We start from the raw sequence: 23,829 nt of genomic DNA on the forward strand, positions 1-23,829 counted from the left end.
ATAAGCTGTCCATTAAATTCTGTCTAAGTTATCTACAATTCAATCCTCTTGAAAATCATTTTCAGGTGAAAACAGTTAGCTGTGATTTGGAAAGCCATTTGTTGAACATGACAGCTTATTGTTTGGGCTCACTTTGGACGTCATTCAAGCAATATTTAAAAGCTGTGACATGGTTTTCTTATCCATTTGTATTCCACTTATTTGATCAGTTTATTAAAAGAAATACATTTATTCTTTGAGAAAAGATTGTGGTCTGTAATTTCACTAAAATTACAGACCACATTATAGTCACATAAATTCAAACTAGGCTTTTCCTAGGAAAAAATAAAAATTGGGTGCTGCATATGTCTAAAGGACTCTATGTGACATGTCACTTCCAATAATAGTTACCCATTTGATGTGCTCTAATGCATCCATATAGCACTGTAGGTGCTCGCTCTTGGTCTTTGTACTCTTGAAAGACGGGATGAATGGACCACATCTTATTCAGACAAAGTGGGAAGTGTGTGTGGATTCCACTCACTACCATTTTTTTATTAATCAGGATACAGAAATTTCTTTTATTTTCTGTCACTGCATCTTGAATGAGCAGAGGACCAGAAGATAACATTCTACGCTGTACAAATTCTATTTCTTCTTAAAGTTACATTTTGAGCAATAGTGATCAATGTCTTTAGCTGAGAACTGGGTTTTCTGCCTTTCAAAGCAGAAATTTCTCAAAACCCGCCCCCCCAAAAATACATGACTGATACTAATACAACATAGCGCTCGCTGGAGAACCCATTTCAATTCCCAATCATTTTCTTGTTGTGTCAGTCGGTTTACATACAATTTCCTGATGTCATATATGATATCGAATTCATAATAATTTATTTACAATTCTTAATATATTCAACTTTTGCCAATGTTCTCTTTAAAAAAAAGCAGTGGCCTCTTTATTCCTCAATGACTCAAGTGCAACTTTTTAAGTTATGTAAGAAAACTCTCCTATATTATAAGTGAAAAAAATGGAACATGCATGTATAAAAAAAAAATGTTTTCTTTCACTTTGTTCTTCCTTTCTTCCTTACTTTCTTTCCTTTCTTTATTTTTGTGACTAACACATTGACTAAAGTATAAGTAAAGTACATCCTTTTTGCTTTATGGATGTGGCGCCCTTTTGTGGCCACTTTAAAACACGGTTGACGTACATCTGTGAATAAATTGTTTTACAGTCTAAAATCAGTCAGTCACCGAACCACAGAACCAAGTTTGTAGAAAATTACACACATTTTTCACGCTTAAAGTTTTAAGGACGAGATAACGTAGATTGAATTAAAATGAGATACAATCAGCTTGACCTGTTGGGGCGCTGTTTTAACTTAGACAGTCTTCTAGAAGGGCAGACTCGTTGCCGTTTCTTTGGAGCGGAAGTTAAGCTGTTGTTCATCCGCCAGTGGAGGTTCGTCGTTAGAGGAACGATGGCTAGCAATGCTGCAAAGCAAGGCACTAAAATTGTCTCCAAAACAGCAGCAGCGGGCACTGCCGCTGCGGGGGCCAGCGGAGGAACCCCCATAATGCCCCTTGCCTCTCCGCTCATGGGGAAAAAGAAGAAACCATTTTTGGGGATGCCTGCTCCGCTGGGCTACGTTCCCGGTCTAGGCAGAGGGTAAGCTAAATTAATGCTAAGGAGCTAGCCTAGCTACAAGACCAATGTTGTTGTTATATGAAATAAAACGTTTAAGATTATGTTTGAGTCATGCAAGTGCACTTGTAATCTAAGCTTGCTCATCATAAAAAAGCGAACTTGCTTTAATTTAATAATATGTAATACAATTGTCAACCGTTATTTTGACATCCCAATTTCTTCTCAATGAGGTCAAAAGTTTATTTCGAACTTAAAGTCAAAAGCTCTCGAGCTCATCGTGCTTACTTATCTTATTTTCTTTAAAACGCGCTAATTTACGACAAAAGTCTTCTCAAGACACTTTACAAGACAAACAGACCTAGTTTATATTTAGCTTTATATATGACCTAGTTATGTATAAATTCTAATTATTTACAATCCAACTCGACCCAAATTATAATCCAAAACAAATTGATCATTCAAAACTATTTGCGGAAAAGTCATTACAAGTTACATGGTTATAAGTTGTAATTTGGCAAACAATTTAAGAACAGTAGATTTCTAATGGTAGATATTTAATGTAAAGGACAGAAAATCACCGTTTTTTCCAATCACCTACGGTGAATCAATTCCAATCACCGTAGGTTTCAGGTATTTTTTACCTTCAGTCAAGTTTAACCTAAGTTTAACAAGGGTTTAGCTAAGTGTTAGGTCACCAAAAAATAATAATGATAGCCCTTTTATTCAGGGAAAGATCATGTTATTTTTTTAATTTATTGTGAAATAAAAAACTTTCTGCTTACATAGTCTTTAAAGTAACCATTTTGTTACTTAAGTGAAAATTATGTATTTTAGGGATACACCACGGTCGTGTAAAACACGACCGAAAAATAAGGCAGGGGTTAAACAGGCAGCTAGGATCTTAATACTTCCATGTACTAAATATATGGCTCCAAACAGAACAGCCAACTTGTTAAAGACAAAATGTTCTCAACACTCATCTTATTTTAGTCTTGATTCTCAAGCCACCATAGTTTCTGTGATCTGAAGGACAGTGTTTGTGTCGTAGCGCTACTGGTTTCACCACACGGTCGGATATCGGTCCTGCTCGTGATGCCAACGATCCCGTGGATGACCGTCACGCGCCTCCGGGGAAAAGGACGGTTGGGGACCAGATGAAAAAGAATCAGGACGATGATGATGAAGACCTGAATGACACCAACTACGATGAGGTTTCTACGAATAAATTATTTAACATTTAGACTTCATGGTTCAGTTCAAATTTTTAAATTGTTCACTCAAAAATGTAAGGTGACAAAACTGTGGCAAACTATTCCCCTAACAGTTTTTTGTCTCATTCATCCCTAAAGTTTAATGGGTATGCAGGGAGCTTGTTCTCCAGCGGGCCTTATGAGAAAGATGACGAAGAAGCAGACGCTATATATGCAGCTCTGGACAAGAGGATGGACGAAAGACGCAAAGAAAGAAGGTCACTAGAGGAACTTGGAAATAAAATACTCGCCTTTAGGTAAGGTGCTGCATGTGTCTCTAACATTGATTGCTTGACGTGCTTTTATAGGGAACTGAGAGAAAAGGAAGAAATTGAAAAATATCGTATGGAGCGACCAAAGATCCAGCAGCAGTTCTCAGATCTGAAGGTGGGACATTTTCTTATGTTTTCTTATGTCTCTAAACTTTTGACATGCTGTACTTCTGTTGTATTTTACATAAAAAATATCAACCACCTTGTAGTTTGTATTAATTCAACTGTTTCAATGTGCAAAATGACAGATGACACAGTAGATTGGTGCATTTATTTTTGCTGTATTTGTCTAACTGCTTTGCAAAATTGTGAAATACACAAGCTAGCAAAAACTTTATTAAGAAAGTTATTCTGATTCTTGTCGAAAATAAAACTTCTGAAACTTATGATTGGTCATTATGGAGCCCATTTACTCTAAAATTGACAGCCTTTGCATTATTGTTTGGAATGTCATAATAAACTTGAGGTGTTTGACTACAAGTTTGTTTAAAGAAAAAAATGACTCAACCAAAACAGAGATTTATCCTTTCAAACCTGAATTTTCACAAGTTAGATTTATAAATCCAAATTTAGTTTGCCTCCTTTGTTACTTTAGGATTGTTTATATTCCTTTGTGACAACATGTCTCTGGATATTTGCTTTGTCTTGGGTCACAGAAAAAATATTTTCTCAGCTTTGATGTTTTTCCTGTTATTATTTCTTTATTCTTGCAGCAAGAAAGTTTTTTTTTTTTTTTTTTTTTTTTTTTTACTTCATTGGTTACATTTCAGTGTTGGTTTGAAAAAAAAATCAGCTGCTCTACTGTTGTAGTTGTTTGGGTGATTTTTTTTCCTTCAGTGACAGAGAAGATGAGTTTCCAGGAGGCACCTTTATTAATTCTTCCTAATCATTTATAGAGGAAGCTGGCAGAGGTGTCAGAGGAGGAGTGGCTGAGCATCCCTGAAGTCGGAGATGCACGGAACAAGCGTCAGAGGAATCCCCGGCATGAGAAGCTGACCCCCGTCCCTGACAGCTTCTTCTCTAAACACCTGCAGAGCGGAGAGAATCACACCTCTGTTGATCCGTTGCAGGGGGTCAGTATTTATGCAAATATGCATAAGTTGTAATAAAAGCCTGGCACTGAACATTATATGTTGTAGTTACAATCAGCTCCAGCAGGAGTCAGGATGTCTCAGTGAGAGCTGCACTCAGTGTTGTCTGCCTTATGTTCTCTTGACGAGGGATAACTGCAGAAGGTATCGACAGTCACATAAGCCGTAGTAGAAATTTTTAATAAAACATAAAAAGGCAATTTGCTTATACACCATGGATGTGCATGTTGCAGAATAGTCTACCATAAAGAACTGCAAACATAGTTTATTCAGTAAAAACTTTCTGCAATACATTATTTTAACATTGAAATCTATGTTTTATAGATATTGGTATGCTAAAATGCTGCATTTTATTCTATTATTGCTTCCCGTCTTTGCTAGCTGGGAGGCCTGAACACACCGTATCCAGGAAGCATGACCCCGGGTCTGATGACTCCTGGGACAGGAGAGCTGGATATGAGGAAGATTGGCCAGGCCAGGAACACGCTTATGGATATGAGGCTCAGTCAGGTGACCTTTAATCCATTCTGAAATATGGAACGTCAGTTCACGCCATGTTGGCTTTAGATCTAAAGTGTCATTTTTATTTTCTCTCCTTGTTTACCTTCCAGGTTTCTGATTCAGTCAGTGGACAGACTGTTGTTGATCCCAAGGGTTACCTTACAGACCTCAACTCCATGATTCCCACCTATGGAGGAGACATCAGGTAGGAACAAGCTTCTCTTAAAGATAACGAAGAAGATGCAACCCTTTGTTTTCATCTTCTTGTTTGATGATTACTTTTTGGCTGTCTGTCCAGCGACATTAAAAAGGCTCGGCTGCTGCTGAAGTCAGTGAGAGAGACCAACCCCCACCATCCACCTGCTTGGATTGCTTCTGCCAGGCTAGAGGAGGTGACAGGCAAGCTGCAGGTGGCTAGAAACCTGATCATGAAAGGCACAGAGATGTGTCCAAAGGTAAAGACAACAAATAGATTGAAAACAAACTCCGTTTAGGCTTTAAAAGGTTTCACACGTATGGTATAGTATAGTCAAAATAAATTATATTTCACTGGTTGCATCATTTTAGTTCTCAGTGACTAATCGAGACAAGTTAAAACTTGATATTCTTGCTGGAGAAAAATACATTTGGTGAAAGAGTCTCTACATTTCTGCCGAGAAGAACATTTCTGATCTGATTTTCATCCAGAGCGAAGACGTGTGGCTGGAGGCTGCAAGGCTCCAACCCGGTGACACAGCTAAAGCCGTGGTTGCTCAGGCTGTCCGCCACCTACCGCAGTCTGTCCGCATCTACATCAGAGCAGCTGAGCTCGAGACAGACATCAGAGCCAAGAAACGAGTCCTCAGGAAGGGTAAGGTCTTAGTTCTGAAGAAAAAAAACAAAACAACATCAACAAACTCGTGTTTATTGTGCTTTTCCTCTTTTTGCACTCGCCGTCTAATGAAGCAGTTGTTTTGGAAATAGACGTTGCTGTGAGCTTCGTGTGCCTTGAGTTTGGCTCTGCTGCCAAAAGGAAGACGCTAATTTCTGTCAGACTAGAATTCAAGGCCAGTCCCAATCTGTTGATTGTCTCATAAAAGAGCCCACACAAAGCTATCAGAGTAACATTTGGCAGCTGTGCTGCTGGCTTGTCTTCAAGGCCGGGCCCTGCATTTAACCATGGTGTCAATGCCCCAACACACATGCACGCACAGGCACACATGCGCCAGTGTTTCCCAGCAGCATACTCCACTGACAGAGATGGATGGAAGCAGTCTCTAAGGAGGATCTTTCTCCGCCTCTACATGTTTGAACGTCTCTGCTTTGCCTTCCCTGACTACGTACATAATACTTCTTTTTCTGCTTCCCACCCAACTCGACTACGAATGCGCTACTTGAACCGCTTTCACACATGAAGTGATTTCCATGGTAATTTGACAGCTAATCAGTGTGTCAGTTTCATGTCTGATGTCTTTTCATGAAAAGACATCAGGTATACATTAGTACAACTTTAGTACAACTTTAAGTCTCACTTGAATGCAGGCACAACTCCACATCTAAAAAAAGATTTGATTTATAGGTTCTCACATCAGACTTGTTCCTGTTTTTCAACTTTTGGGTCAAGTTGCATTCACTTAATAAGCCGTGTGTTTGAATCAAAGCACATAAAAACATTTGTAGTAAAACTGTTAAAGGAAACAAACGCATACTGTTTTTATTGCATTCGGTGAATGACCACAAGTAACGGCTTACTTTGTTTAGCTGTGTTGCTGTGCTGAATTGGCAGACCCATTGCTCTGATTCATTTTCCGCATTTTCAGCTTCCAGGTCTGCATTCCAACCCGGCTTAGTGTTTGGTCCAGGTTGAGAGCTTTCTAGTGGCCTTTCTCCATAAATGGCTCTTATCTGGCTGCCTGAATGTTTGTCTCTTTAACAGAGTGATTAAGCCATTACATTTGTGAAATGTTTTACATGCTGCCATCACATAGTGTGTATTTATCTTCTTCAGCTTTGGAGAACGTGTCAAAGTCAGTTCGACTGTGGAAGGCAGCTGTTGAGCTTGAGGAGCCAGAAGATGCCAGGATTATGCTGAGCAGAGCTGTTGAGTGTTGCCCTACAAGCGTAGAGGTAAGCTTCAAACATCCTCGCATTCACATGATGCTTGGTTTCAAATAATTAGAGAATATATATATGGTGGGGGTCCACTATATATATAGAAGTTCTTATTTCTTTTTATGTTACAAACAAATCATTGTCAACAGGCCAAAGCTCTACCAAAACTGGAAATTGTTTGCAGAATTCTTATCACTGCACCCCTAATATTAACATTTCATTTTGAACTAGATTTTGTGCAGCAGTTAGCCACACAGGAAGGTTTTTGCAAAGGTTAACATTTTGGTTTTCATCAGCTGTGGCTGGCTCTGGCCCGACTAGAAACCTATGAGAACGCCCGCCGTGTCTTGAATAAAGCCAGAGAGAATATCCCCACCGATCGCCACATCTGGATCACTGCTGCCAAGCTGGAAGAGGCCAACGGCAACACTCAGATGGTGGAAAAGATCATTGACAGAGCCATCACTTCTCTGCGGGCCAACGGTGTGGAAATCAACAGAGAGCAATGGATACAGGTCTGTCGGTCGTTATAGAGCAAATAAAAATCAGATTTCAAATGACTTGGTAGATTCAAAATGCCTGAGTCTGCAGAGTCAGTGGGATTTTTATGCTGTAAAAATCCCGCTGACTTTGCAGATTTTTTTTTATTTTTTATTGTTTACATGTTTTTATATTCCCAACTTTTACAAACTTGACCTTGTTTAGGATGTTTTCATTTATTTGGTCCATACCAAAATAACTAGTGTGGACCAAACAAACAGACCAAAAGACTTTCCTGGTGTGAATTTGCTCTCAGACAGAGCACACATCAGCTTTAAACGGCCTCAATAAACTTTTGTTCTGTTCTAATGCATTAACATCGCATGTACAAAAAACATCCTTGTTGATCTTTTCCATTTTTCTTTTCCTTCTGAATCACAGACTACCATATCAAAATAAGGTGGAAAATATGACTGCACCTTTAAACTGTGGCATGCTTGGATTCATTCTGATTTGACAGAATGCCAGGATATTGGCTAAGTGCTCCAGTGTTACTTCAACTGAATGAAACTAAACATGCCAGCACACTGACTGACATTTATGTCTAGTGTTCAGTTATTTTGCAATAACCGACTGTCGAATAATTTTTCTTTTCCTTATGCTACCTATGCTTTGTGTTAAGTGTAAATGATGGAAAAAACACCCATTATAGCTTGCAAGAAAGTTTAAGGTTTTAGGTTAATCAGTGCCTTACCTCATGTTATCCTCAGGTAGTCGGCTTTCCTTAGAGCAGAATGCTCTCTGTAAAAGACAGTTTATGTACATATAAAACTGTAAGTCATCTACATGGATGTTAATCAGTAACCAGGGTTTATCCAAGGATCTCCGGTATCTGTCGTGAAACACTTTTTCCTCTAACACCAGGTGTGTAAATACTCCCTTCTACGTTTCCTCATAATCCCAGTCTGATTGCTAGACTAAAATGGGTGCCAACAGTTCATGCCTTCAGTACTTTTGCATTCTTCCTCTTCACCCAGAGATGTTTCTGTCTAAATGTTTCTGTTTGTCACGCAGGATGCAGAGGAGTGTGACAAAGCAGGCAGTGTGGCCACCTGCCAAGCGGTGATCAGGGCTGTCATAGGGATTGGCATCGAGGAGGAGGACCGCAAGCATACTTGGATGGAGGATGCAGACAGTGTGGGTTTCAGAGAAACATATGTTTTAGCATTTTCTTTACACCGGTCGTCTCTTAGAACGATGACACAACACCAACTCATCATCAGTATTAAGCACGAGTTTTTTAATGATGCGTCGGGTGTGATTATTCAACAAATAGCTTGGATTTATTGTTGGTTTTCTTTGATTCTCACAGGCTCAAAATTATTCATGCAGGCGTCTGGACCCCACAAATAATCACGTGCTTTTTGTAGCCATCATTAATCCTGGGTTTAAGTTTAACCACTCAGCTTTTCAGACTTGGCAGAGCTCCTTTAAATCATAGACTTTCAATTGTACACCATACTCTTCAGCAGGGTTGAGGTCATTGCCAGTCCAGAAACTTGAATTCTTTCTTTATCTAAAAAACAGTTTCAATATGTGGTTGGGATCATTAACCAATTTTCAAACATCTTGTTTGAAAGTTAAAGAGCATGCTATCACCACCATTCTTGACACGTAGGGTTAAGTTTGAAAGCCTCACTTTGACTCCTCCAGACATATAAACACACATCAAAAATATGATTAAACTAAAATGCCGGGCATCTGACAGGAAAGCCACCAGTTTAACTGTGCTCTTCCATTCCTGATAAAAGCAATGGTCAAATATCCTGGCAGAATAATGCCAGAACCTTATTGATGTTTACAAAATGTGGGCTGTTTGTCTGTACCTGGCTGAGGGACTGAGGGATCGTATATCTGAGTCTGTGTATCATTTTGAATGTGTACTGCTGCGTTAAATTCAAGCTTGTGCCTTAACACATTTAACTTATTCGTATTGTCAGTCCACTTTGGAAAAATTGTTCAAATGCATCATTAAAACTGTCAATAATTATCCCGTGATGAATGTTAGTGAACTCCGGACTTGTGCAGCAGATGTTTTTTTGTACACGAGTTTCCTGTTGGAAGTGTAACAGCTGCTCTTTGTGTTTCAGTGTGTGGCCCACGGAGCATTGGAGTGTGCCAGGGCCATTTATGCCCACGCCCTGCAAGTGTTTCCCAGTAAGAAAAGCGTTTGGCTACGAGCCGCCTACTTTGAGAAGAACCACGGCACCAGGTGAGCAGCTTTATTTACTACTCTTCTTTTCTTCTGTTGACTGATTGCCAGTGTCTAATTTTCTCTTGCTTTTTTTCCTCATGGATCACATCAACTGCGTCTGTTCCTCCTTCCGTCCGTCTCAGGGAGTCTTTGGAAGCCCTTCTGCAGAGAGCAGTAGCTCACTGTCCCAAAGCGGAGGTGCTGTGGCTTATGGGCGCCAAGTCCAAGTGGCTGGCCAATGACGTTCCAGCTGCAAGAAGTATCCTTGCTCTTGCTTTTCAGGTGAAAACAAAAATCATGCAGAAGTTGACTCGTCACACTTTGTTGCTTGTCCTGTGCTACACTCAGCCCCTCTCTGTGTTGCTCGTTACTGTTTATTCCAGGCGAATCCCAACAGCGAAGAGATCTGGCTGGCTGCCGTCAAACTGGAGTCTGAAAACAATGAATACGAAAGAGCCCGTCGACTGCTGGCCAAGGCTCGCAGCAGCGCACCAACAGCCCGGGTGGGTGAAAAGGGGGTGGTGAAATTACTAAAAGATGTTGGGAGGATTTTTTTTTTTTTTTTTAACAAGCCTTATGATTTGTTTTTTATCTGAAAGATAAAAGCTTTTTTAAGAGGGTTCCCTGTTTCACCATAACCGCTCCTGTATGACCCCCGTGTGTTGCCATCAGTAGAGCTTTTCAGTGACCCTTGGTTCACCATTGTAATCTAATTGTAATGATCTCTTTTGTAGAAAGCCGTGTTTAAAAGCAAGTTATTAGTGATTCATCTTTCATCTGGCCTCTTCAAACATTCTGGTCTCTTCAGGTTCAGGCTTGCAGTTCTTCTTCACCTACAAACAGGAACACTCAGTCTGACAGATGCTGCTAGTTGAGCTCATTAACGATCACATCTGTTTAACCTGGCTACTTTCCCTTTTCATCCCTGCATTATAGGCTCACAGAGCCTTACTTTTAATGTCTGATGAGACACATTTATGGGGTAATGACTCAGTTAAGCTCCTAGCAAGGATGCCAGATTATTTTACAATGTGTGTGTGTGTGTTTTTTTTTTTTTTTCTATTTTATGTCTTTGTTGATGGGAGGGCAGTCCATTGGAATTCATTCGTCCTCGTTTTCTGACCGAGGCAAATCTTTTCTCCGTCATGTTCACAGGTATTCATGAAATCAGTGAAACTAGAATGGGTGTTGGGAAACATAGAAGCTGCGCAGGAGTTGTGCACCGAAGCTCTGAAACATTATGAAGATTTCCCCAAGCTGTGGATGATGCGAGGCCAGATAGAGGAGCAGTGTGAAAACATGGACAAGGCCAGAGAGGCTTATAATCAAGGGGTAAGGCAGAGTAAAAGATATGCTTACGATTGGTACTTCTCACGGTGTGTGTCTGAATAAGTGGAACGAGTTGTTTGTTTATGTTTATTTTGCTGCTGCAGTTGAAAAAATGTCCCCACTCGGTGCCTCTGTGGCTGCTGCTGTCTCGTCTTGAGGAAAGAGTCGGCCAGCTGACCAGAGCCAGAGCGATCCTGGAGAAAGCACGGCTGAAGAACCCGCAGTCCCCTGACCTGTGGTGAGAAAACACAAGTGAACGTATTTTATCTGAGGTCAAGGTTCAAAGGATGTCCTTTGACATTTTTTTACATTATGTTTTATAATTTTTGGACCAAGTATTGCATTATATCAGTTATTGGATTTTCTCCATAATGCGCAATATTTTCACTGTAACATTGAAAGACAAATTTAGCCAAATATGAACACATGTTTACCCAGGAATTTCTTGAAATAATTGAAGCGTTTGTTTACCAGGCTTGAGTCTGTCAGGTTGGAGTACAGGGCTGGATTGAAAAACATATCCAACACATTAATGGCCAAAGCCCTGCAGGAGTGCCCAAATTCAGGTAAGAATACATATATATAAAAAACAGCCTTTTATTCAATAAATAAATGGTTTTTTCCTTATATATCTGAAGAACATTGGTAATTCTTCATTGGTGAATAAAGATAATAAAATTATTTAAACTAGTTTGGGTTTTGAGCTAATTTTTGTCCAAAAGCCATAAGAAAAATTCAATCACACACTAATTTTGAGCTTTTATTTCCTTGGTCAAAAACCACATTGGATCTTTAAGTGAGTTGAAAAAGAAAATTAACAAATCTAAACTAGATGTTAAAAAAAAACTACATTTTTAAATGTTTCCACTGAAATAAAACTAAACTAAAATAATCGCAATGTATTCTATGCTTTTGGCAGCACTTTCAAATTTTTTCCACTTTTTATTTATTCTTGACAACAGATTAGGCTTATACATTATACATTATACATTTTTGCAGCTCGCGTTTTGTACATTTTTAGAAAGTCACTTTTTCTTTCCCCACTGTTCTTCGTTAGGCATCCTGTGGGCTGAGGCCGTGTTCTTGGAAGCCAGACCCCAGAGGAAGACAAAGAGTGTGGACGCTTTGAAGAAGTGTGAACATGATCCTCATGTCTTGCTCGCTGTGGCAAAGTATGGCTACAACATTTTACTGCTCTGTCCTTTTGTCACAAATAACATGCCTTTAATAATCAAATGACTGAAATTAGATTTTTGTTAATGTTTTTTTATATTTTATTTTTTTTTTAATTTAAACTCATGCATTATTAGGTTGTTCTGGAGTGAGCGTAAAATCACCAAATCCAGAGAGTGGTTCCTCAGGACAGTAAAGATTGAGCCCGACCTGGGAGACGCTTGGGCTCTCTTCTACAAGTTTGAGCTGCAGCACGGCACAGAGGTACTGATCTCCAACTTATTTTTGTGCTACCTCGTGAATCATTAACTCTACATTTCAGTTTCTCTTTTTAGCGCCATACAGTTTAAAGTATTATGAGCGTTTTTCTCAAAAGCTTCGGGACTTCTTCCTGCGTTTTTAATCGTAAGCATTAACGCTAATGGTCTGCATCCATCAGGAGCAACAGGAAGAGGTGCGGAAACGGTGTGAGAATGCAGAGCCCCGCCATGGAGAGCTGTGGTGTGCCGAGTCCAAACACGTCCTGAACTGGCAGAGGAAGACGGGAGAGATTTTAGCACTGGTCGCCAGCAAGATTAAGAATACATTCTGAAACTTTCAAGAATCCCTGCAGGACTCTGGCAGTCACCAGGAGCAGCTATGGACACACTTATTCTCTACCTGGACTTTCCCAGCTCACACAAAGTACATTTTTTTTAGGTTTATCATTTTACAAACATGGATTTTTTTTGCAGAAAATAATGACGATCTAAAAGTGACAAATGTTATGCTGTTAGCCATATGGATATGACTGTAGTAACAACATTCAGTAAAACCAGCAGTTTTTGTGAACTAGCCATTGGGTGACTCAGCAGCGCCACGTGGAATAAGGTTGTTAATTTTTAGGCTTTTCTCATGTTTGTTTGTCTTGTTGCAAAGTAAACCCCCTCTGCAATGTACTTAACAGCCTAATGATGTTCTCTGTTTCTTTTTTTCTTCTTCAGTTATTTAATTATCTTCCTGGAAAACACTTCAAGGTTCGATCCACATCATAATGCTCCTACCTATTTTATATATTGATATTTTATATATCGGAATTCAAAAAAGATTTTTAAATGGTGGGGCATTGTTTATATATTTTAAAATCACTTATCGATAAATGACTTTTTCTAATCAGTCTCAATCTATCCGATCACTTCCGATTAAATAAATCCTTTTACTTAAATCATCTAATCTGTGAGAATTCCGTAGATATTTTATGGAAAGGAATATAATCTATGTTACAAAGATAGATTCCAAAATTACAATATTTCCGCTTCAGTCAAAATAGATTTCATTGGTCTTGGTCAGAAAACCAATAACTAACAATCACCCCTGTATCTTAACTAGGTAAAGGAGCAAACACAAGATCTCATGAAGATTTGACTTTATCAAAGCATAATCAACGTCTCCAAGTTGAATTTAAAAGTCTTGATGTTTAATCTAAATATCAAAATATCTGTCTTAACTTGAAGGAAAGCTTTGGAGTGTAAACGGGAATAAATTCCCAAATGAAACACCATGATCCTTCACAATTCCCTGGCTTCTGTCGAATCCATAACCATAAGAAATAAAAAAAAGACATTAACCACAGGAATGTGTAACAAAATGAAGAAAGTCTGATTTAACAGTAACATTGTGCAACTTCAGAGAAAGACATAAACACGTGTTTTTCAGGTGTCATTGTTTCTGTTTGCTTTGACGACGTGCTCACTTTTCACCTATTTAAACAGCAAGCAGGTGAGTCAAGTCATGAACAGCTTCAGGCAGTTTTGACTGCTGAACTGACATTTTTACGTCACCATAAATATTTGGGGTTTTCATTAAAATCAATGAACTGATATTTAAATTACTTTCTATTAAATGCAAATAGAAACGCTTAAATTCACAGTAAGGTCTGCTTTTCTTGCACTTAGTATCTAACTTAATTTTAAATCTCTAAAATGTAAATGAGGGAAAGATAAATGAACATATTTTACAGATTTAGGTGATGAACCAGGTGTTTTTCAATGTTCGGTGTATTTCTCTAGCCATCTCGCACACGTGGATGATTTATATTGCTTTTTAAAATTCGTTTTTCTCTGTGGTCTTGAACCTTGCATTTTCCAATGAAAACAAAAAAGTATTGTGGTAAAGGCAGTTCTTTCCAAACAAGTTCTATTACTTGATATTTGTTGAGATTTAAATGTCAAATTGTGTTTGAGAGAGCACAATGGCTTTATTGAGTAGAAATCTTTCCCAGACCTTTTGAATCCATGTCTAACTCCCCCCATGCAGTTCCCAGACTTGTTCTTTGTTGTCACACTGGATATTTTTGATTTGGCTGAAAGTCTGATTCATTATGTGACGTTTATTTTATCATAGGCATATGCAAAAGGAAATCATTTTCAGAGAAGTGCTCCATCAAACTTTAAAACAAACCTCTATATTTAGTTAAACGCGGTACCAAATCAACCCTTATTTTGGGGTCAAGTCTTTCAAACGAAACTGAAAGGATAAAGCCGAGTGATTTATTGCAAAAGTTTTCCTCGACTTGATCGGACAGGAGTTTGGTGCAACCCAAAGCCCATCGGCAACCATCCATGACGGGGAAGGAAATAGGAGCAGCTGTTACGTTGGTGATGTTGGAAACCACGGAGCACCGCGCTGAACCGCTCACAGCGACAACATTAACCTCTGCATTGGAGGAAGTACAAAAGAACTGAAGAAGAGGAAGGAGAGAGAGAGAAAAAAAAGAAGCAGGTTTGGTTACAATGAGCCCTGCAGAATCCAAAGAAATTCTTCGGATCTCCCAGCCACCAACAGAGATGGGTTTGCTCGTCTGAGGATCCTGCAGAAAATCATGATAAATGGTAAGTGCGTTGGCGCGTATTTACGCAGCGCTAAGGCGAGATGTTTGAAGGTCGCCCCGTTCGTGGTGAAGTTTTTTTTTTTTTTTTTTTTTTTTTGCGGAACTATTTGTCTTTAGTCACATTAATAAAGCACAAGGAGCAAGATGAGCTGTGAATATTTATTTCTACTCTGATCTAAAGAACATATATATCGTTTGAATTGTCTCTTTTTCACACGCTTCTCTCTTTCTTTCAGTGTCTGACCGGATCTTTGCTCCGTAGTGTCCTGGTGGTTCTTATTTTGGCCAACTGTTGCGGTAAACGTGGATGTAACTATAAAGAAATACTGGACTCCTACCGAGAGGTCATCTTTGTTGAGCTGCAAAATTTGGTAGGATCAATTAGCACATCGCGAGGTTTTGCTTGTTTGAAACTATTTTATCAGCTTTTTGTCAACGTTTAGCTGTCATGTACAACAGATCATGATTGATTTTTAATGATACGCTGCCCTCCAGTGATCTTCAAGTAGAACTTGGGGATCTGTTTTCTTTTCTTTTAAGACGGAACAAATGCACAGTAATTACTTTAGGAAAACACTAATTGTGATTCTTCCTTCAGAATTTGACTGGCTCAGCCACTACATTCAAGGAGAGAGACCCTTGTCCCTCAGGAAAAGTAAGTGGCATCACACCAAGAAAACTAGAGAAGCAAGTGTATGGGAAATAATCAATTTGGACTGAGTTGATTTTAAAATGCTTTTACTTATTTGCGAAGCATTTAACCCTTTATAGCCTCATACAGGAAATTGTATAGATGCTTATGGTAAAATATCTACATTTAGCGAGTGTTTCGTAATCACTTACAGCAGACAAAATAAAGTTTTAATTAAAGTATTTGTATTGGATTGGTTCTAAATATAATACATATTTTTTTTGTTTTTGAGATAAACTGTTCAAATAACCATAACGTTTACTCACAGGCTGTGCCAAAAACTGGGTTTTGAAAAATGGGGATTTTTGTTTTTTAATCAATAGATGCACCACAAACATTGTAATTTGTACATTTTTTGTGTGGGTATAGTCAACATGTAACTATTTGGAAACGATAATGTCAGGGGTTCTATTCTCAGCAACCCACTGACCCCAGGCATTCTAGCTGTAGGCTTACAGCAGCTGATCTCAAGCAATCTTTTGGTGAGCAACACCCAAAGATTGGTTGAAATTTCTAATAAAAGTTAAAATAAAGATGAAAAAAATTAGTTATCATAAAATCTTAGAGGTAAAAACACATTTGTTTTGTTCTTTCTAAAATTATGTTTTCAACATCCAGCAAACATGAACGTGATACTTTTTTAAAAAATGTTTTCAAAGTTAAAAGGCAAAAATTCATACTTATCCATTACATCATGTTTACATTGATGTACTTAAGATCAAGTGAACATCTATTTTATATTTTCATATAAAATTTTTTTTGTTTGGGTTAAATTTCAGCAATAAAATGCAGACAGTCCACCAGACCCACAAACAGTAACCAAAATATGAACATCTTACAAGATTTAGGTCAGCATTTAGCTGAATTATGTGCATTTACTTATGTATATGTGCATTTAGAATTATTTGTATTTATAATGTATTTTGATTTTTTTTTTATTTGTCACCCAATGATTTTATTCTTTCCTATCATTTGATATTGTTTCAGTACAAATTTTTTAACATCATATTTAAATATAAAATTTTTTATTTCCAACTTTTTGTTTCCTCCTCTGCAGCTTACTTCCTGTTTGAAATGATTGATCCAATACATGTTTAGTAAAATGAATAATTTGAGTCCTTCTTCACTTTCATGTTAATAATATATCCTGCAAAACTGTCCATCATAAGATGTTCTGATTTCTTCAGTTTTGTTGTGTTTGCAACTTAGTCATTCCTAGTTGCTTTCAGCACCATGGACAGGGTAAATAATCTACCACATTTTGTCTCATAATTCTCATGTTGGCCAATGTTGAGAAATATTTTTCTGAAAATCTCCTACAGTTTGACTATAATCTGTCAGGCGTGATAAACTAATTCAAACATTGTCCCTGTGTTGTTTCATTTTTGGGATGTTGTGTCTCGACAGGAACGCCGCATCCTGATGTCCATCTATGGTATGACGCAGCAGATACTGTGTCAGAGGAGTGGCAAGCAGTCTGACCTGGAAAAGCCAGTCGGGAGCATGGAGCGACTCATCATTCAAAACTGCAGTCCTAATTACATGGTAAAAAAAAAACTACAACAAAAAACATCTTTAAAGTTATCACCAATATTCACTGAGTTAAATATAATTCAAATAAATCTGCTGTATTTTCTTGTTCTTTGTACAGGAAAAGAAAACCTCATGTTCAGCTGTCAAAAAAATACAAGGAAAAAAAAGGAGGAGACTGAGGTTGATCAGAGTTATAAAGCTGATGATCACTTGTTGGAAGAAACTTCAGAGCGTCCATGTTCTCTCCAAGTAGGACAAACTGTGCCACCTTTTCATGAAGATACCAGATGACCTGCAAGAATGTTCACAGCACCGCTACAGAACTCAATGACCTATTTTTTTTATGCACAGCTCTCTTTCTAATGCAATATAACAAATGATTGCTGCTGTTAAGTTCTCAGTGTTTTGTGTATAAAATCTGCCTGTCTTTTGTATCTCACCACTGCGCCTCGTTATATGTTTCATCATAACCACAGATAAGCTAAGAGTATCATAAGTGCATGCAAATACTTTAATAATATGCACGTTGTCAAGGTCTCTCCTGATGTAACATTTATGTATCATGTTTGTAAGCCACATGTCACTATAACCATAAAATACTCATACCACATAATAAAAATGCAAAAGACTTGCCACTAGAAGTTCTCTTTGATTGTCAAATTTGACAATTTAATTAAGTCTGTGGGAGACAGTTGCTTTTGACGCAAAAAGCAGCTTTAGGGTAATAAACAATAAACTTTGCACATTTTAAAAAGCACTATTTTGTCCACCAACTTAGGAAGAGTATACCATACTATTCAACAGTTAGCTATTCAACACTAGCTCTATCACAAAATATTCCCCAAAACCTTTGAAGTTAATCGCAAAGTGAAAAAATCTTAGACAGTACATTCACCTAACCTTCCAAAATGTCTCTTAATCACTTTGGTTGAAATGACAGTCATCTAATGTTTTTATAAATTGTGATACAGATTAGCATCTTTTATGGAATAATTGAATTATCATAATAGATTGACACTAACAATACCTGTATTATTTCTCAATGGATTTTTCTTGTCATTAGGTTGAAACTATGTGTTTTTTTTTTTCTTTTTACACTATTTTTCTCAGTTGTCAACATCTCAGATAACATACCTCAGTGATTCTTGAGAATAGGGATAAAATGGGTTTCCCTTTTTTTATTATTATTATTTCTCAACCTTATGTATGCAAATATGACAAATAATGTTTTGGAAATGTAAAGATGCTAAGGTACAGGCTCCCAGTTGCAACATTTTTCAAAAAATTACATTTTTAATCGACCTGACCCAGAGCTTTGTCATCACCATCTGACACAAATAAATATAAAATGATTCTTAAAATACCCTATTAGTGATATTTTTACTCATTTTACAGACAAATGCTTCTCAAGAAACAAAATAAATATTATTTAAAACAAAAACAACAAAAAGTCCATCTGACGGAGTTGACAGTTCATGATGGAGTTGACACAGAGCTGAAGGTGGTGACAAACTAGTGAGTAAAATGAAAAACTTGATAMATGTGAAGTAATGCAATTTATGTAAAATACATTAAAATGAATAAATTGCACATTTAAGTGAGATTTGACAATTTCACTGAAAGAGTCACAAAAACTCTGATGGATTTGACATCTGATGGAGTTGACAAAAAGCCAAACTACCTCAATTTATATGATGTTACTCTGAAGGAGGCCATATTGTAGCTCATCAGATCCGTCAAATATTTACATTGAACCAAAATTAAGCTTTTATTTCACAAAATTTCATCAGAGTTTTGTAAATTGTCAGTTATGGTGTTGACACATCATGGTTGTGACAAACAACTTAGGAATAAAAAGAAGAAAAAAACTAAAGAATAACATAAGCTAACCAGAGCTAACTAGCCCTAACAAAGGAAGAGAAAGGAAGAGGTCATGGGGTCCTCAGAAGTTCTGGTGTCCCCCAATAATGCCAGATTTTTTTTTACATTCTTTTCATGTCAGACGGTGTTGACAAAAACTAGGGACAATGGAGTTGGAAAATATATAAAAATTAAAAATCCCTATTCTCAAGAATCACTGACCTATATCCTTTCTCATATAGAAATTAGCTGGTAGTTTGGATCAGTAAAGTCCCTTACAAACGTGAAAATCCTTACAGAATGTGCAAAAATGGAAACTTTTGTTTGTTTGTTTTTCAACTATTACAATGTTTTTTTCTTAACTTTAATTCTACGACACTACATGAGCGGAACTCTTCCACAACGACGCAGTTTCCGCCCGGACCAATGAAAATGTGACACAAGTGTTACCGCAAACGAATTCCCAACGTTTGGGGGAAAAACGGCCAACTTTAAGGTGGTTTATGGACAACATAAAAGTTGTTATGAAAATATTTCTTTTAGAGTACATGAGTGAACAGCTATTTTTCTAACTGTGTAGCTGAACAGCATCGGTGTGTGTTTTCATATTTAGAGGCGAAGCGCTCCGGACATGAGCAGCTCATTTAACAGGTGAGAACAGACCTCGGTTTTTTGAGTTGTCCTGCTGGACCCGGCGTGCAGTTCTCAGTCAAACATGGCGGGCAGCAATTGTGTGGACATGGATCCAGATGTTGCTCTGAGATTGTTTGAGGAAGGAGCCACCCTGGTCTTGCTGGGTGTTCCTCAGGGCACTGAACTGGGGATAGACTGCAAGAGCTGGCAGGTGGGTCCTCGCTTTAGAGGAGTGAAGATGATCCCTCCGGGTCTCCACTTCCTCCATTTCTGCTCCGTTAACTCTCCAAGCTGTGGTGGAGAAATTGGTCCTAAATCAGGCCTCTTCCTCACTCTTAAACCCAGAGAGATTCTGTTGGCCCACTGGGACCCCAAAGAAGAGGATCTGGACTTCTCGGCCTCAAAGAATGATGAGGAGGTGAACCGAATCCGGAGCACATTGCGAGAGCTGGATCCCTACTTGGGTCCCTATCCATATGAGGTGATGAGGAAGTGGGTTTCCCTCACTGACCAGATCAGTCAGGAGCTAGCTGTTAACCTGCAGCCTCTCTCAGGTCGAGTGTGTGCTTTCAGTGATATCATCCCTGAGCTGCAGTTCAGACACACGAAAGACCGGGCAGAGCAGCCAAGGAATGACACAGCCTGTCAAAGCATGAGGGAGGGACTGGATAGGCTTCCAAAGATGAAGCAGAGGGAGGGCACAGAGTTGCGCTTCTCAGATATTCCCAAGAAGTCCTACCCTCCTGGAGCTTCACCCGCAGAGATCACCCGATGCAGCATGGACCTGAGTTACTCCCTGGAGACTGTGCTGGAGCAGAACTACCCGGACCAACCCCTCAACCTGCTTGGTAGCCTAAGTGTATTAATTCTTAGTCAAAGCCATTCTGTTACATTTCTTTTGGGAAAAAAAAATAAACTCCTTCATCTGACCCTTTCTAGGTGAGCTGCAGTTTGCCTTTGTGTGTTTCCTGGTCGGAAACGTGTACGAGGGCTTCGAGCACTGGAAGAGTCTGCTGGCTCTGCTGTGCCGCTCAGAGGACGCCATGAGGAAGCAGAAGGAACTCTATCTGGGCCTCATCACTGTGCTCTACCACCAGCTTGGAGAAGTACCCCCGGACTTCTTCGTTGACATCGTTTCGCAGAATAATTTCCTCACCAGCACTCTCCAGGTAAAGGGGCAGCGCTTAGAAAAGTTTCTAAATCTGAAACCTCAGGAGGTGAATGGTATACTAGCTTTGTTTTCTGAGTAATGATTGTCAAAAAACTGCATTACCATTTCCTGGAGCATCAAAAGTCAAATTTATTAACTCACTGAAACACATTGTAGCTTTAATTTTGCACTCACGGTTTCACTATGAATCTTATCTGAACTTTATTTTTTTGTTAACCAATAAAATATTTGTATTTCTACTGAAGACTTCAATCCAGTTTCAGGTTAATTTATACAGCATCCAATTAACAACATGTAATGTTAGATAAAAGCCAGGCAAAAATTAATTTCATTACACGTTAATCATACAGTCAGATACAAATACAATCAACACAATCAAGAACCAGCAGGTCTCCTGCAGACTCCAGGCGGCCTGGAGGGCATTCAATCTATTTGAACTACTTTTACTCTGAAAATGCTTACGTGTTATCCAATGGGCTAAAACTGGAGTATGTAACTGTTACAAAAATTCGTGACTGTATGGTATGAGACAAATATCTGTGAAAATATCAGCTCCTCCACCTCTTCACAGTGCTACTGTTGCTGTCTACAAAAATGTCCCACTCCCAGTCAAAGCAACCAATCAGAACCAGGAGAAAGGTCTCAGTGCTGTCAATCAACCTCGTGTACAATGTGCTAATGTTGGAGAAACGGCTTACAACAACAGCATTCTTGGCAGGGTCTGTTGTGGTAAATTAGCCGTTTAGCAGCAGAGAAAAAGGGGGAGGGTGTGAGTAGCACATTCACCAGTGTTATTGACAGCAGTAAGACCCTCCTCCTGGCTCTGATTGGTTGTTTCTGACTGAACGGCATATTTCTGTAGATGACAGCAGGACCGTAGGAGAAGGCCGGGTTTTTTTTTAGCAGGTTTCACAGTATACTAGTACAACATGGTGATAGTGTCAATAAGTATATACAAAATTTTTTGTATATTTAAAAGTTACATACTGCAGCTTTAATGACAAACTCCAATACTGTTGGACTTATTTTGCAGGACTTTTTCCAGTTTGCCACCGGACCTGGTGTGGACAGCACTCTGCGAAAGAAAGCAGAGAAGTTCAAAGCCCACCTGACCAAGAAGTTTTGTTGGGATTTTGATGCAGACTTGGATGACTGTGCTCCGGTGGTGGTGGAGCTACCTGAAGGTGTCACAGTGGACTGAAACAGCTCTGTCTCAAACATTCATCATATCATTGGTATTTTTTTTAGTATGATGTGTGGTGTGTACAAAAAAAAAGTACAATGTGACTACCTAATGTAAAAAAAGTAATTAAACCACCTGTATGGTTACAGTCTTGTTATAGGTAAAAGAAGATGCCTTCTGAACATGTTTGTTATCAGTACTTTGAAGATTGCAAGTTGAATACAGGAATTCAAAACAAATGTTATATTTTATGAATATTAAAAATAAAGACTTTTAGATGAATAGTTACAGAAAAAAATAATTTCAGTAACCAATATATAGGTTCATCACTGACAGGATTGGATCATCATTATGGTTATAGCTTACAACTAAAAATAACCTAAAATTCAGTTTGTCTGAGAATTAAATTACATCAGATCAACAAAATTATTCTATGGTTGATGCAATCATGGGAGATTTCACAGTAGAAAGTTGCAGACACCTGACACAAGAGGTCATTGCTAATGGGTTTTTCAAACAAGGCTGTATCAGAACCTTATTGGAAGGACAAATGGTTGAAAAAGGCACACTAGCAACAGGGATTACAAAAGCCTTGAAGATTGCGAATCATTGACCATTCAAGTATTTGGAGGAAATTCAGAAAGTTTGAACTGTGCTCCGGTGGAGTCAGAGCTCCAGGGAAAAACACCCAGACGTGTCTGGGAAAAAGGTTAAAACATTCCTAGTGTTAAGCAATCCTGAACCAAGGATGTCCTAAGCTTCTAATAAGAATCTAGGCTGTTGTCTTTTTTTTTTTTTTCTCCAGATGAAAGTAAGTTTTGCAACTTATTTGGAAATCAAGGTTCCAGTGTCTTGAGGAAAAGTGGAATCCAAGCTATTTAAGCTCTTTTTGAGGTTTCCAAAGTCGGCGATGATTTTATGATGCCACCTGCTGGTGTTGATGTAGTGTGATATCTTAGTTATCTGGCAAACTGTGCTTGAATGTTTTTAACTTATAAAATGGTGAAACTAAACAGAATAAACAGTTCAAATATTTCACTCTCCTAATTAATCTCTACAAAACTTGCTTTTTGAATTCAATTTCTGAAATAAATCCTATTTCTAATAATACTGTAATTTTATGCACCGGCATATGATTAATTTCATTTCATTACAAAGCACTTTCATGGACTAATTATATTTAGTAAACATCTGTTTACGTTGGCGATTACGGGGTGTTATTACTTTCTTGTCCACTAGATGGCGACCCTCGCCACAGAACGCGGGTTTCTATGGCTCCTTGTTGATGCTCAGCTATCTTCTCAAGTCCTGGAGAGACCTTGCAGTTATTTAACACCTTTTACCTGTTTCAGATGGTAAGAGGCATTAGGTCATTGCAATTAAATTGGATTATTTTGTAATTTTCTCTGATTTAAGCCACAAACAAACAATAAAAACACATGTGGAGCGCACCGACAACATCTTGGTGATAAACATAATAATGTGGCGTTAATGAGGTGTGTGTGCATCTGTGCACGTTTCCCTTCAGTGGCCATGATTGATGGGGCAGATATTGTATTTTCCTGTTGGCTCGTTAAGCTCGTGAAACATTAATTCTGTTCATAATGAACCACTTTCTTCCACAGCTGGACCTCTCCTCTTTGACACACAACCCCAGGAGCAACATTTATAGATGTAAAGCTGCCACAAACAGGACAAAAAGAAGAAATATAATCGCTTAATGCAATTATGTGAATTAATAGACTCTGTGGCTGTTGATGAATATCCAAAATGTCAATACAACGAACGCATTCTCTTCCCTGAAGACAGATGGTATTGTGA

The 23,829-nt window shown here is 38.4% G+C and overlaps 2 protein-coding genes across 2 annotated transcripts; both read left to right on the forward strand.

The window, feature by feature from the left end:
- The first annotated feature begins 1,406 nt into the window (after positions 1-1,406).
- On the forward strand, positions 1,407-13,019 carry prpf6 (PRP6 pre-mRNA processing factor 6 homolog (S. cerevisiae)). Its single transcript, XM_008413905.2, has 21 exons — positions 1,407-1,648; positions 2,676-2,838; positions 2,977-3,095; positions 3,186-3,264; positions 4,046-4,222; positions 4,622-4,750; positions 4,852-4,946; positions 5,040-5,196; positions 5,429-5,591; positions 6,729-6,847; positions 7,129-7,347; positions 8,387-8,509; positions 9,463-9,584; positions 9,710-9,848; positions 9,950-10,069; positions 10,722-10,898; positions 11,000-11,133; positions 11,370-11,461; positions 11,953-12,067; positions 12,206-12,332; positions 12,508-13,019. Exons 1-21 carry the CDS (start codon positions 1,461-1,463, stop codon positions 12,658-12,660), a joined length of 2,910 nt encoding a protein of 969 aa, XP_008412127.1. The 5' UTR covers positions 1,407-1,460; the 3' UTR covers positions 12,661-13,019.
- A 6,415-nt stretch (positions 13,020-19,434) lies between these two features.
- aar2 (AAR2 splicing factor) lies at positions 19,435-23,046 on the forward strand. The gene is made up of 3 exons (XM_008413904.2): positions 19,435-20,502; positions 20,594-20,823; positions 21,859-23,046. Exons 1-3 carry the CDS (start codon positions 19,737-19,739, stop codon positions 22,024-22,026), a joined length of 1,164 nt encoding a protein of 387 aa, XP_008412126.1. The 5' UTR covers positions 19,435-19,736; the 3' UTR covers positions 22,027-23,046.
- The last annotated feature ends 783 nt before the right edge of the window (positions 23,047-23,829 follow it).

This window comes from Poecilia reticulata, linkage group LG7 (assembly GCF_000633615.1).
Source record: "Poecilia reticulata strain Guanapo linkage group LG7, Guppy_female_1.0+MT, whole genome shotgun sequence".
Taxonomy (NCBI): Eukaryota; Metazoa; Chordata; class Actinopteri; order Cyprinodontiformes; family Poeciliidae; genus Poecilia; species Poecilia reticulata.

Coding starts and splice junctions, on each gene's coding strand:
- prpf6 (XM_008413905.2), top strand. CDS start 1,461: ATGGCTAGCAATGCTGCAAAGCAAGGCACTAAAATTGTCTCCAAAACA. Junction 5,592..6,728: donor GAAACGAGTCCTCAGGAAGG/GTAAGGTCTTAG, acceptor TATCTTCTTCAG/CTTTGGAGAACGTGTCAAAG. Junction 9,585..9,709: donor GAGAAGAACCACGGCACCAG/GTGAGCAGCTTT, acceptor CGTCCGTCTCAG/GGAGTCTTTGGAAGCCCTTC.
- aar2 (XM_008413904.2), top strand. CDS start 19,737: ATGGCGGGCAGCAATTGTGTGGACATGGATCCAGATGTTGCTCTGAGA. Junction 20,503..20,593: donor CCAACCCCTCAACCTGCTTG/GTAGCCTAAGTG, acceptor GACCCTTTCTAG/GTGAGCTGCAGTTTGCCTTT. Junction 20,824..21,858: donor TCCTCACCAGCACTCTCCAG/GTAAAGGGGCAG, acceptor CTTATTTTGCAG/GACTTTTTCCAGTTTGCCAC.